This window comes from Chanos chanos, chromosome 8 (assembly GCF_902362185.1).
Source record: "Chanos chanos chromosome 8, fChaCha1.1, whole genome shotgun sequence".
Classification (NCBI taxonomy): domain Eukaryota; kingdom Metazoa; phylum Chordata; class Actinopteri; order Gonorynchiformes; family Chanidae; genus Chanos; species Chanos chanos.
In genome coordinates, this window is record NC_044502.1 from 34,878,120 (window position 1) to 34,891,598 (window position 13,479).

Below are 13,479 nucleotides of genomic sequence, written 5' to 3' on the forward strand. Positions count from 1 at the left end.
GGAAGAAAGAAAAAAAAAAAAGAAATGAGAGGGTCTCCTCGTAAAAGGGGTAGAAATAGATATCTTGACACACTCTTGAAAGAGCAAACGTGACTATTAAGCATTGCATTAGATTTCGATTTGGCGGTTTCGTCCTCGCTTTCCCAAAGAATGGGCAAAGGAAATAGCAGCGTGTGGAGCTAATGAGAGAGAGAGAGAGAGAGAGAGAGACACAGACAGGCCCAGCGCAGGGAGAATGGGGTTTCAGCAGGCACTGTATGATCAATAAACTGGGGCGCACTGTTCCCATCAAACCACCAAGAGACTAATGGACAGAATACATGAATAAGAGGCCTAAATTAAAATCTACCTTACAAGCCTCACAGTTCTAAAACTGAACACTCTAATGCTTCTACAATACAAAGAGTGTTAACTAAGCCACGGTAAGCATTCCAGATGAGTCCTCAGACCATTAAATCATATTTCTACTGCCGTAAGGAGCCATTCTACATCAGACTGAAAGAAAACCATTAACAGCAGATGGGTTGCAAAAAGGACTGGAAAAAAAAAAAAAAAAAAAAGGGTTATAAACTTTCATAAATCTCTTAATTTCTGCAAGTCTCCATTTCACTGAGGTAATATATTACATGTGCTCTGCTGAAATTAGAGATATGATTTATTCATAAAAAACAAACAAAAAAAAAAACAACAAAAAAAAACCCCAACTCTTCGTTGCAAAAATCTACACAAAGTCATCATTCGTTTATGTGAACATGAGGGACACATTATTTGTCCAATTTATTGCTGCACTGAGCTCATTTCCTGTAATCTGGATCATCACTTATAAAAAAACATAATAATAAAGCACATGGCTGGAATGGAAAATCCGCTCATTAGGTTTGCATTAGTAAAAAAAAAAAAAACAGTGCCAGTCTAAATAGATGCTCTCTGTGTGATTGGCAGCTCCTAAAGTGGACTGCTGCACTGCAGACAGGTGGTGTTGATGTTTAGGTGTCTATTAGAGCAGAGAAATAAAAGTGTTCCAGTGCACATGTGTGTGTGTGTGTGTGTGTGTGCGTGCGTGCGTGCGTGTCAGACTTGCTTGGAGCTGAGGAAGACAGCAGGACATCTGATTTGGGGCGATGTTGCTGTAGGCGACTGAGCATAACGCTCAGATGCTGCGGCTGTAAGTGTTTGATTTGGATTCATTACAGACAGCCTACATCGCCACACCTGCGGAGATGCGAAAGACATACCTGTCTTTCAAGCTCCCGCGATTCTCTCCCCGTCTTTCTCTCACTCTCACATACCGCTGCTGTACAGCAGGGGTTACCGACACAGTTATGTCCTAACGTGACTCATTGTTACTGGGTCAACGGGAGTCAATGGAAGTGTATGACTGGCTGTATGAGAAAGCGGCCTCTCAATGATGTGACGCACAAAGCCGTGTGATACCATATAAGGAGGATATCACACAACTGCACCTTTTTAGCGTAAGCAACTGACCGTGCTCGCGTGGCACGGGAGTAAACGAACCCGGAGATGCTGGAAAGCAGCATCTTTGTCTGAATATTTAGCTTAAACGTCACATTTGTCCTCCAGATGCGTGGTTTTACAGCAGTGAATTGGAATTGTTGTAGCTACTGTCGTAGCTGCTAAATTCTCAACTCTCTTCCCCCCCCCCCCCCCACCCTTTGATCAAGCATAATCGAATCAATCTAATCAATTAGCTGGTTTGGCCGTGGCTGTGGATGACTGATGATCGGTGGAGGGTTGGCAGCGCTCGTCCTCGGGCCGAGGGACAGGATCCGGAATGGTGCCGGATAGCGCTAATACCAGGCATCCATCAGTGGGGCCCTTTCCGGCTCTTTCCGTGGAGCTTAGATGAAATCGCAAGTGGGATTGGGGGGGGGGGAGGCATCTAATAAAATTCTTAACAGCATTAGCACTGCAGTATAGGCCCCTTTCCCTCCATCACCAGCGTGCTGCGGGGCCCAGCACGCACACACACACACACACTTTACCTTCAATTATTCATTTAGCTGAAAATGGTGCAATCTGTCAAAAAGAGGGCCTGTAAAATAATCCATTTTCACCAATAAAAAGTTGTTAAGCTTCCCTTGCCTTGTAAGGCTACATGGAGCCTCTCAAACTGCAATGATATTTTTCATGCTAGCTCAGTTTAAATGCAGCTGTTAATGTCTGCTTACGGCTGAGGAATGTAAAAATGAGGATGAGGGAGCTTTGTTTTTAAAGACATGAAAGCTAACATTCCCTCCTCTGATCGGCAGAGTTCATCTGATTTGATGTGAGAGCCGGCAGACTCGGAGTAGGTGGAATAAATTTGCTGATGAGGAAACTCTGGCTCCTGTAAACTCGCCTGTCCCCACTGGGCATGTTCTGGAAAACGCCGCAGAAAACTCAGTGAGAGACATAAAAAGCCCCAGGGACAGGAATTCTACTCACAGTGGAGAAGCATTACACACAGGTGTGTTTGTGTTTGTATTTGTGTGTGTGTGTGTGTGTGTGTGTGAGTGTGAGTGCAAATATGTGTGGATGAGTGCGTGTATGTGTTTGTGTACGTTGCGATGTTGTGTTCAGGATGGTTGTGGCTGTTTGTCTGCGGGAGGTAATGGGCATGTTGTGTTTTTCACATGGAGAGGAGCAGGGATTGGTCAAAGCTGTTTGCGAGAGATATGTACAAGGCAATGTGCATGTGTGTGTGTGTGCGTCACTCACACACACACACACACACACACACACGCAGTGTTGACTCACCGATGTAAAGCCTTCTGCTGTAGCGCTGCATTAGGAGCAACACAAAGACGTGTAAGGGGATCAGGTTGATAATGAAGACATAGCCTCCCCATGCAGACACCTGTATAAAAAAACAAACAAACAAACAAAAACACACATTCACGTCACACACCTGCATGTACACGCACACCACCAATACCTGAATAATGACAGTGATCTTAAACCCTGCCTCTAAATGAAGAACACTATGTGTTCAGTCTCCAAAACAAGCAATGTGTATTTACCCTACGCTGTCCTCCACTGAATGCCTCTGCGATGGCCGCCTCGTTGATCCAACAGTTTGAATTAACATCTGAGTCCATTTTGGGGCAGATGCCATTACAGTTTCATTCTCTTGTGTTCTCTCTCATACACATACACAAACACAAATTGCCTTTAGGCATCTTTTTTTTGGTTTCAGAAATGACTCGCGTTATTCCGATTAACCACCAAGCCCCGACTCCCCAGGGTGCTGGCCACAGCCGCATGATGGATGGAGCTGTTTGTTCGTTTATTTACATTACATATTTCCTTAATGAGACTGGAGAGAGAAAACACAAGCCGATCCCGCACCTGAGCGTTCCAACATTAACGAACAACACCGCCCTGGTCAGATCTGCCTCGCATTCAATCCTCAATCCATCACGGGCGGAAAAAAAAAAAACACGTCTACACTCGATTTACAGTAAGTCTACGCTACGCGATTTCTCGCGCTGTCCAGTTCTCAATCTGTCAAACTGCTGGAGTCCAAAACTAACATACAAACCTGAATTCATCACCCCAGCAAACATTCTAGAGACACTCTGACACACTCACCATGTAGAAGTAGGACAGACAGCAGCCGATGGTCCAAAAGACCGACCCCGTCTTCACAGACTTCACCTGGATTGGGGAGAAGGACGCGTTTAAAAGTAAATTCAGCATGTGCTGAAGGCAAAGAGACAGCGTTTCAACCGCGACACTTATTGGGGAACAAAACACAGAGGAAATACCTCTTTAAAGAATATAAGTGAATTATTCATGACTTGAATAATGCTAAAAGCAAAAAACCTTTATCCGCTTAAACAGCAGGGCTTAATGGCAGATGAGTAAAAAATAAGGTTATTTAGAAATGCCTTTGGCTCAAACTGGATAGATTTTAATGTGAGGTAGTTTAGAGATGATGAGGCATAAGAAAGTTTACGGGGGGGAGAAAAAAAAAAGTGAGCCAAGCTGCTTCTTGTGTGTGTTTTTGTGGCTGCGGTTTGTAAAGCCGTAACATGACCGATGCCTCTCAGAGGGTCTTTGTCATGCACGCCCTTGGCTCCAGTGATGGAGATCCCTCTTCATATGGATTTCCTGACATCTTACGCTCTCTTCACTAACCCTCTGACAGTCCAGTATACACTCTGTACAGTAATGATTCACTCGTTTCAGAAAACAAGTGACGGGGGGAAGAGTGTGTGTGTGTGTGTAAAGGGTCGCTTTTGATTAACCTTAGAGAATTCTAGTGAAGAAAGAGAAAGAGGCCAAGGGTTCAGCAGTATGAACAACTGTTTGGAGGTGGAAAAGAGAGACATCAATATATCTGTGCGCGTGCGCGTGTGTGTGTGTGTGTGTGTGTGTGTGAGAGAGTGAGAGAGTGCGTATGATGTTGCTCACCCAGAGGTAGTAGGTGAACTGCAGGGCGAAGATGGCGATGCCCTCATTGTCAAAGGAACCAGCCACCGAGCGAGATATGTAGCCGGGCACGATGGCGATGAAGCAGGCCGCCAGGAGGCCGGCGCCCTGATTCCACAGTTCCCGGGTCAGCAGAAACGTGGAGATGGAGGTCAGGCCACTGAACACTGGCGCCAGGAACACACACACGTCCCGAATGTGCACGGTAACGTGCAGCAGGTTTAGCACGTAGTGGATGAGTCCTGCTGTCACCATCAGACCCGGGTATACCTGTAGAACCAACCCTTTCCATGAACGGCACTCATCCTCAATTTACTCATCACTGTAAATATACATAACACTACTATACAGCTTATTTCATCAGTCAGAAACTCTCCCAACCACCCCTGTGATGACTGCACATCAAACTGATAGGTGTTGAACCGACAATGATGTGTCTGGAAAAGCAAAAAGCCATCTTAGCGAACCCGAGTGGAACCTTGCCTATATGACTATATTCCAGTCTACCTTTGGCTTTGCTAGTCTTTCATCACTCAAAATCTGAACTCAGGTCTGTAGGACCATCTCCCAGCGTGTTAAACAATAAACACCAGGCTACGTAATGACTGCCTGAACTGTCCAAAACAACAGATGCTGTGCTTTGCCTCTCCCAGCCCCCCCCCCCCCCCCCCACCCCACCCCACCCCCCCCTTCTTCATCCTGACAGCTACAGCACCAACCTGTCAGCAGTGGAGGGGGAAAAAAAAAAAACACTAACGGGCAAGCACTAACCTACCGCATAGCTGAGAGGGGCAGCTTGTTAGCTTAGCCAAACTGTACTGTGCAGTAAGAATGGAGACATACATCATGTCAGTAAGAGAATCCCTGCACCACTGAGAGGCACTGCCCTGAAGAAAAAAGAAAACTTTTCCTCGATACTTCAGTGGTGCATTTCTCCGTGTCTCAAAACTGCAGCTAATCTTTTCCTGTCTCTCGCGGGAAACATTTTATCTCGCCGTGTAGTGGACTCTGGCTGCATGCGTTTGAGCGTTTTACGACTCAACAGACGATCAGCTAGAGTAGACCTTTCGGCGTGCGACGACTAAAGAGCAAAAAAGAAAGCAACTTTGATGCCTCTAACATATTTGGCGATGATTTAGATGATTTCTCTCGGTTTAATTTTCACTAAAAGTCACCCAACAGAGCAGCTAAAACCAGCCAACCACGGCGTGAGGGTAATCATTCACAACAAAAGCTATCCAAGTGATGGCTAAGCACAGAAAACTGGAGGCAGTGCGAGTGGGCAGTGGGAGAGAGAGAGACAGAGAGAGAGAGAGAGAGAGAGAAGTGGAGTGGACTGGAACAAAACAAACACACACTCACAGCTCTCTTTGAGGAAAAAAAAAAAACTAACAACATACTCACCGTGCCCCCCACTATCCTGCCTAGTGGATACCATGCCCTCTCATCAAACCAGTTGAGGAATTCATAAAACCCATGAGTGGCAAGGTGATGAGTCGATCTGTAGTTGAACCTGCGGGTCAGAAAAGGAGAGAAAGAGAAAGGGGGGAGAGGGGCAGTGAGATGAAAAGAGACAGAGAGAGAGAGGGGGAGTCAGAGATTAGGTCATTACGATTTTAAAAAGCTGTTTTGCTGTTTCATATAGCTTTAGATGGAACTCTGAAATGGACATTTTAAGTCAAATAACACCACGGCAACCACTAGAGCTCGGCCAACACTACATTCTGTGGACTAGGCCTAGTCTTTGTCCGAGAAATCTAGCCTTCGTTTACTTAGTAACTAAGCCTGACTCTGAAGACCTGAGACTTCAGCATTCATGGGTAAACTACATGCACAGGAGGACAGCTCAATATGTACACTCAAGCTGTCTGAAAGCTTTCATAGGGACGTTGGTCTGTGTTTTCACAATGACACAGCAGAGTTGCTGTAGACTGCCAGTTTTCAGCTCATCCCAAAGACGCTGTGTCGAGCTGAGGACCAGAGAGCAATGCAGCTCATCTAAGTAAAGTGAATTCATGTTCTTGAAACCATTCTGAGACAATCTGTGTTTTGTACCATGCCACATTGCCCTGATCAAAGCATTCATGCGATGAAGGGTAAACCTGAAAAGGATGCACCTGATAAGCAATGATGCTCAGACGCTCTGTCGTATTCAAATGTTGTTTGCTATGCACCAAGTAAGAGTGTTACTGTACACAACAATGTATGGATTGGCACACACTGTCGTGTGGGACCTGTTTCATAAATAAATGAGAAAATGTACCTGTTTTGGTTTTTTTTTAAGACAAGTGGAGATAAGAGTAAAAAGTTGTTATGTGTTGCTTATACACAACTGCATATAAAAAAATGATATCACAGGTGGTGTGGTCCTTTTAAATTACATTATCGATCAGCGCTCCTTGCGGCAATTCCTGATTGCAATAAGGAACAGGATCTGGGTTTTGTCAGGTGATGTTTTTCCACTCTTCAATAATTCAGTGTTGGTAATCGCTTGGCCACTTCAGCCACTTGATGTTTTTAGCTGAGTGGAGTGAAACCCACTGTGGTTGGCTGTTGCTGTAGCCCCAGCTCTGATAAGGGCCAATAAAATGTGTTTTCTGAGCTGCCATTGGCCACAACATTGTTTGTACTGCGCTGTGATTTGTTGTTTGAGAATGGGCTATTGGCTTGTATGATTCTAGACATTTTCTTTTGAACTTTCTCATCTACAAACTTCAGTTTTGCACCATTCTTCTACACTCTAGACACTGCAATGCAGAACATGTCCAGGAGGGCAGTTGTTTTGGAGATACTGGAATCAGTGGCTCCGACAGTAACACTCATACCACACTAAGAGTTGAACAGCTCACTCATTTTGCCCTCCTGAAAAGATACAGGATCCCTAAAAATCCTGTTTGTCTGTTTTATACAGCGAGCCATAAGCCACGAGGTTCACTGTCTTTAGTCCAGATGCGCTTTCATGAATGATGTAGAATGCCTCATAAACTGTCCACATATGATGAATGTATAACATTACATTCTCAAACACAGACAGACGCTCCTCATTTACTTATCATTATTATTCCAGGATTTGCACTCCACCTCCCTTTTTCTTTTTTACACAAACATCCGTGTGAAGACTACTAGACACCCCACACCCACAGCACCACATCCATTTTCTCCATTGCTTGACTTCTCCATTGCAATGTTTGGTTCTTGAGTCTACCTGAATGCGTATGTGTGTGTCTGTGTGCCTGTGTGTGTGTGAGAGAGAGAGAGGCATCCTCTCTGTTTGTCTACGCAGTGTTGGTCATTTTGCCTATGCACAATAAAACCTAAGGTAAGAAAACGTTAATCAGGAGGTTGATTACATTTTTGTCCTCAACTGCCAAAGGTGACTTCTACCAAAGTGCACTGAATATAGCGCTTTTAAATGTTAACGAACTTTCTTCCGCTGTTTTCTATAAAGTGAATATACCGTATTTGCTGTCTACCTGGAGAGTGAAGGTTAACTCAAGGTTAAGACAGTGGTAAACTCATTTAAGTGGGGCATGGCCATAGTGGCCTTTGTAATACAATACAAAGGACTTTAGAGTCATGTTGTGTATCTTCAAGCCGATTAGAATCTCTTGAAGTGGTTATTGTTTAATTAAGAAGGAGCTCACTGCCTTTATACATTTAAGAACTTACACAAGGCAATGTTTGCTTGTAGCTTAATACTGTGCTCAAGTGCTGTCTAAGTGATCTTTAAAAGGCTTAAGCTGCTAAAATACAAAAGACGGCAGTCCAAGACAGAATCAATTCGTATGAGATTCGAGAGACGGTTGAAGAAAAAAACAAAACAAAACAAACAAACAAATAAAATCCCACAAAAGTACTGGCCATGCAGAGATTGGGTTAGTAAATGCCTTCCTGAGGATGTCTTTACTCAACACCTTTTTTTAAAAAAAAAAAAAAAAAAATTCTTTCCAGCTACAGACACACGGAGACAAACTATAGCATTTATCTCCACAGTTTATAGATCCTTTCCTCGCTCTCAGTTGTGGAGGAAATAATAATAATAACAATAATAATAATAAAAAGAAAAAAAAAAACCCTGTCAGCCCTGTTTGCTGCCATGGTAACTGGATGAGTGAAGAGCTCTCTATGTCTGGCCAGGGAGATTTCACAGGTTGCCATCAGATTAATGACCATGCCTTCTGATAACGCATTTATTTCACAGCCAGCAGAAATGGCTCTATTCAATAGGCTATACGGACGCCCACCGTTTCCTGACAGCACTGAGAGTAGGAGTAACAACAGGACTGAAAAAGCATGGTCTTCAAAGAGACAAAGACTTATATAAACACACACGGGCGGGCACACAAACACACACGCAGTCTGTTAATCCTCTTCAATATTTCAACCACTTTCTCTTCCTTCCCAAACACTACGAAGGCTGTTCCTGTCCAGACAGCCAAACTATGCATTCAGTACTGTAAGGCAAAAGTGTCCATGTTCCAACACACCTTTCCACAGCACAGTTTAACAGGACAGGTAGTGTCGCAGCCCTTAGGCGAAATGCATCTTCGAGACAACGACTACAGACTATGCACGTCCGGAGACAACTCACAGCCGGCTACGTGGCTGGGTTAAAATGAGCTAAGAGAGTGGCTGAAGAGGCTAAGTGGACTTCCCACGAGTTCTGAGCTGGAATTCCACACCGGGCTTTGACCTTCCCCACAGGAACGCCATTCAGATCTGATTCCAACACTAAACACACCTCTTTCAGATTTCCCAAACTCAATTTCACACTCCATGAAGACACGCACGCTGAGGAAAACTGTCAGGCAGCAGTGTTAAGGGAGGACAGCCTTTCATTACAAAGAGTGTAGGAGGAGCAGACAGAGAGTTGAAACTGACAGCAGACTGGTAGAACTTGGGGTGGCAGAACTAGTTTAATTTAGTTTTTTTGTTTTTTTCGCCTCGGAGGAAGAGGGGTGTGGGTGTTCTGGCTCACTTATGCCGAAATGTAGTGGGAGCCTAGTGCTTTATGGGAGAGTGGGGGGGTTTCTGGAATGCTACTGAAAAATAAGGTAAATTATGTGTGGGAGGGTCACTCTGGTTCCACTGTCAAATATCAAAGTCCACACCTGATGAAATGACAGAGTCCAGGATAAGATAAACAGTTAAGTCTTAACTCTTTCACTGCCGCACAGGGAGAAAAGAAGATGTTTCAGCTCCGTAGTGAAAAAAGGCAGAACGTGTAATGTCCCTCAGTGAGAGTAAAAGGGTAAGAGAGAAAAAAAAAGAAAAGAAAAAAAAGACGACTGCATTTATCAATCTGATGTCTCATTAGAGATTCTCAGAAATGTTATTTCTGCCCTGGCTGGGCAGGGCAATAAGCAGCAGGCTGAGAGGATCTAGGAGCTGAGTTCTGTGCAGGAGCTGTCTGCTTTCCCTGCTGCTCCGTCCATCAACTAACCCACAGGCGGATCTACAGCATCTCACTCTCTTCCAGCGGTAAGCGTTAGCCATTCATTCTAATGGTTTTTTTTTTTTTCTGCTTTTACCACAACCTTGAGAAAGTACTCTGTACATTGTTTCTGAAATACAGCTTTATAAGAATTTCAAAAGTATGTAAGGCTGAAAAGAACAGATGTACAGCCAAGGCACTAAAGAGAAAAAAAAGTCTAGAAACAGCCACGGCGGACAACTGGAGTCATCTTGAACTTATCGTTTTAATTAACACCACCCTTACCGGTAAAAAAAAAAAAAAAAAAAAAAAAAAAAAGTCCTGCTACCAAATAAGATTGTATGGCTTACGAGAATCTTAAACACTTTAATCAGAACCAAACTCAAAAACGCCAGTGAGTGGCTGTGTTGGAGTCTGTGCGTGCTGTGTGCGGTTAATAAAATCGACCGGGAGGGTAGGAGGGGGGGGGCGATGTGAAGGGGGGTTGTTGCATGCAGAGAATGAAGCTGACTTTTTTGGTCCATGCTAGAGCTTATGAATTTTCCCAGTATTTTAATCCTCTCTCTGAACCCAGTTCTCGCCTCCGAAAGCAAATTATGCCATTCTAATGAGGTGGCTGTTCACCTCTTACCCTCTTAAGTGAAAAACTCTTTAGCTTAATTCATAATGCAGGTGTTAGATTTGAAAAAGAAAAAAAAAAAAACCTTAGATCAAAGAAGGCTTTGATATGAGTCAACCTCATCCCATTCAGCCACAACAACACTATCAGCAAAACTTTTGCTCAACAGTACAAGTCACCGGTGCTATCCAAAAGTCTCCGCATCCTTCCTGTTTATATCTACACAAGGTCATCAAACAAAGACAACTCTTCATCAGCACTTCCCATTCCTGGAGACCCACAGTTCTGCACGCAACGTTCTCTCCCTGTTCTAGCACCTCTGATTCCACTCCTCAGCCACTGACGAATTTGCTGATTCGCTAATTAATCAAAATCAAGTGTGATAGGGTGAAGCGAATTAAAAAAAAAAATGCGCCATGTTGCGGATCCCTGGGAGCAGAACTGGGAAACAGCGTTCTAAGCCGAACGAGAGCGAGCAGAAATCCCCCGGACAGGACGACTCAACGAATGGATACGTCAGGCAAAAAAAAAAAAAAAAACACCTGGAAACGTCGATGCATTGGGGGCGTTGGGGACGCCCTGCTTTGACACAGCGATTCTGGTAAAAGAGCAGCAAAAAAAAGCATAAGCCTCCTCTGACAGCACTATGCAATACAGATGTCAAAGCCTCATCAACCAGGATCCAGAGGTAGTGAACAGGCTCTGCTCACTAACTATTAAAACTGGCTATTACACAGTCGGGAGCTGGTCATCACGTAGTCCCGGGGAAAGCCACGGTTAAGCTCTATTCACCCAAGCCATTAGAAAAAGAGACAACATAAGCAAGGGGCGACGACAGAGACTGTAAGACTCAGCAGAAAAAAGACAAATAAGTGAATAATATATGACAGAATTGTGGCGTATCGGGCAGAAATTCAATAAATATGACCCACCCCCAAATAAAGACAGGGAATTGGCAGAGAATGGCAAGACAAGGAGCCAGGGAAACCCGAGTCGAGCCAGCCTTGAGATGCTGAGTTTTCATGTTTGAGAAGACGATGTTGGGTGAACACGTCATGGCGGACCCATTAAGTGGGTCGGTCCCGAGTTCAAACGAACCAGCAGCTTGTACCGAATTGGTTACACTGTCAGTCAAGCAAGGTGTCTGTATTGACTGAGCGTTTAAATGTGCACAAGAAAGACCTCTGGATATCCTCAAACAGCCTAATTCCAATATTTCACACCTTAAGCATATTCCAGCCCTAACCATTCCAAGGTTGTTAATCTTGTTAGCAAAACACTTTTAATCTCTTCGTCAATGCCAGTGGAAAAGGAGTAGAGGGAAGTGCACATTTGACAAGCATTCTTCCTGTTCATTTCCTTGGAGTTTTATTCCAAATTGAAAGAGCTGATTAACCTTGAGGAAAGTTCTAGAAGGTATGCAGAAAAGCAGAAAAGGGCCCTGTCTCTGATGACAAATGGAAATCGGAGTTACGACCTTGGAACAACTTTGAAACCTAATAATTGGCACTACAAAATGACTGTACTTTGAATGCTTAGTACTGACAAAGCACACAATTTTTTTTAGATATTCAGTTTCATCATAAAGATGTCTTATTTTCTGCGATGGACTGGCAACCTGTCCAGGGTGTTTCCCTGCCTTTCGCCCAATAAATGCTGGGATAGGCTCCAGCACCCCCCGCAACCCTAATTAGGATAAGCGGCTTAGATAATGAGAGAGTGAGTGAGATGTCTTACTCTGTAAAAGGCACAGAGTAAATAATCACCTTTACAATTAAAAAAAAAACAAAAAAAAACACAATTGTGATTAAGACTCATCAAATGTTCAATATTCCTTATTGGCTGACATATTACAAGACTAATCTTTCACAAGAGACTTGAGTAAAACAATTAAGCTAGGTTCTAAATCACATTTAGCTCAAAATACTCATTAAAAAAACAAAAAAAAACAAAAAAAAACAAAAACAAAAAAAAAACTCCTTTTCTCAGGCAGGTGGCACATGCAACAAAGCTGAGTAAATTTCCACCACCACCGTGTCTCAGTGGGCTAGAGAGTTTAAAAAAAAAAAAAAAAGACGACAAATTTGTGTTGTTCTGAGGGGTGTGCAAGGAATGGTAAAGGAATGCCAAACTTTTGATAAGTTCAGGAAAATGAAAATCATGGTGTATACCCTGTGTCAGAGTTTGGGTGGCCCAAACCATTGTCATTAAAACAACACCAACCCAAAGAACATTAGTATGATGAATGAGCAGAGAGAGAAAGAAAAGAGAGAGAGAGTGAGAGAGAGAGACAGATGAGGAGACCGATTATACAGATCACAGGTTTACGTAAGCAGAGGCTTGAGTAACACTGAGTGATTCCCAGCAGTGAGCAGACGAAGAGCAGCCTGTTTTGGAGATGCCTGCTTTCCTTCTCAAATGAGCCAGAACAAATCCTCTGGACTAAATCTGCAACAGGAGACTCAAAACACCAATGAAACACACAAAGCGAGAGAGAATTTCCTCTACGCCTGGCCACAGAAACCTCCCCAAAATCAATGTGCTTGTTATATGCTTAAAAGAAACATTCAGTTCAATACCTTAGGGCACACATTCTCTAAACTGTGCCTACTGACCTTGAAGCAAAGCAAAACCAAAAGAGCAAGTGGAAGGAATTGTGCTTGATTTAGAACCATGACAGGACAATTTTCAGAAAATAATTTTTTTTAAAAAAAGGCTCATTTATGATCAAATCGTTAAGGGCAAAGTCTCAAATTAAGTTAATTAGGCACAACGTTCATACATGCATTGAAATGAAGCACTAACAGCGTCTTTTGATGATCTTCCAGAATCTGAGGGCTGTGAAGATCCTACACATTAGGCAACCGTGTTGCCGTCTGATTGCAGACTGCTGGTATAACCAGTGTCAATGAAAGTCATTACGCTTTAAAAGAGTCCACAGAGGCGAATGAACATGCAAAGAGCCTGTGATTAAGCACAAAGCTAATAGGTT

At 43.5% G+C, this 13,479-nt stretch overlaps 1 protein-coding gene across 1 annotated transcript in view; it reads right to left on the bottom strand.

Annotated features, from left to right (window-relative positions):
* The window catches only part of stt3b (STT3 oligosaccharyltransferase complex catalytic subunit B), a 28,580-nt gene that overhangs the window by 8,224 nt on the left and 6,877 nt on the right, over positions 1-13,479 (bottom strand). The window contains exons 2-5 of the mRNA XM_030781013.1: positions 5,839-5,947; positions 4,417-4,704; positions 3,592-3,657; positions 2,758-2,857 (exon numbers count right to left, since the gene is read on the bottom strand). Coding sequence (XP_030636873.1) covers positions 2,758-2,857; positions 3,592-3,657; positions 4,417-4,704; positions 5,839-5,947 — 563 coding nt within the window. The remainder of the gene's footprint in view (positions 1-2,757; positions 2,858-3,591; positions 3,658-4,416; positions 4,705-5,838; positions 5,948-13,479) is intronic.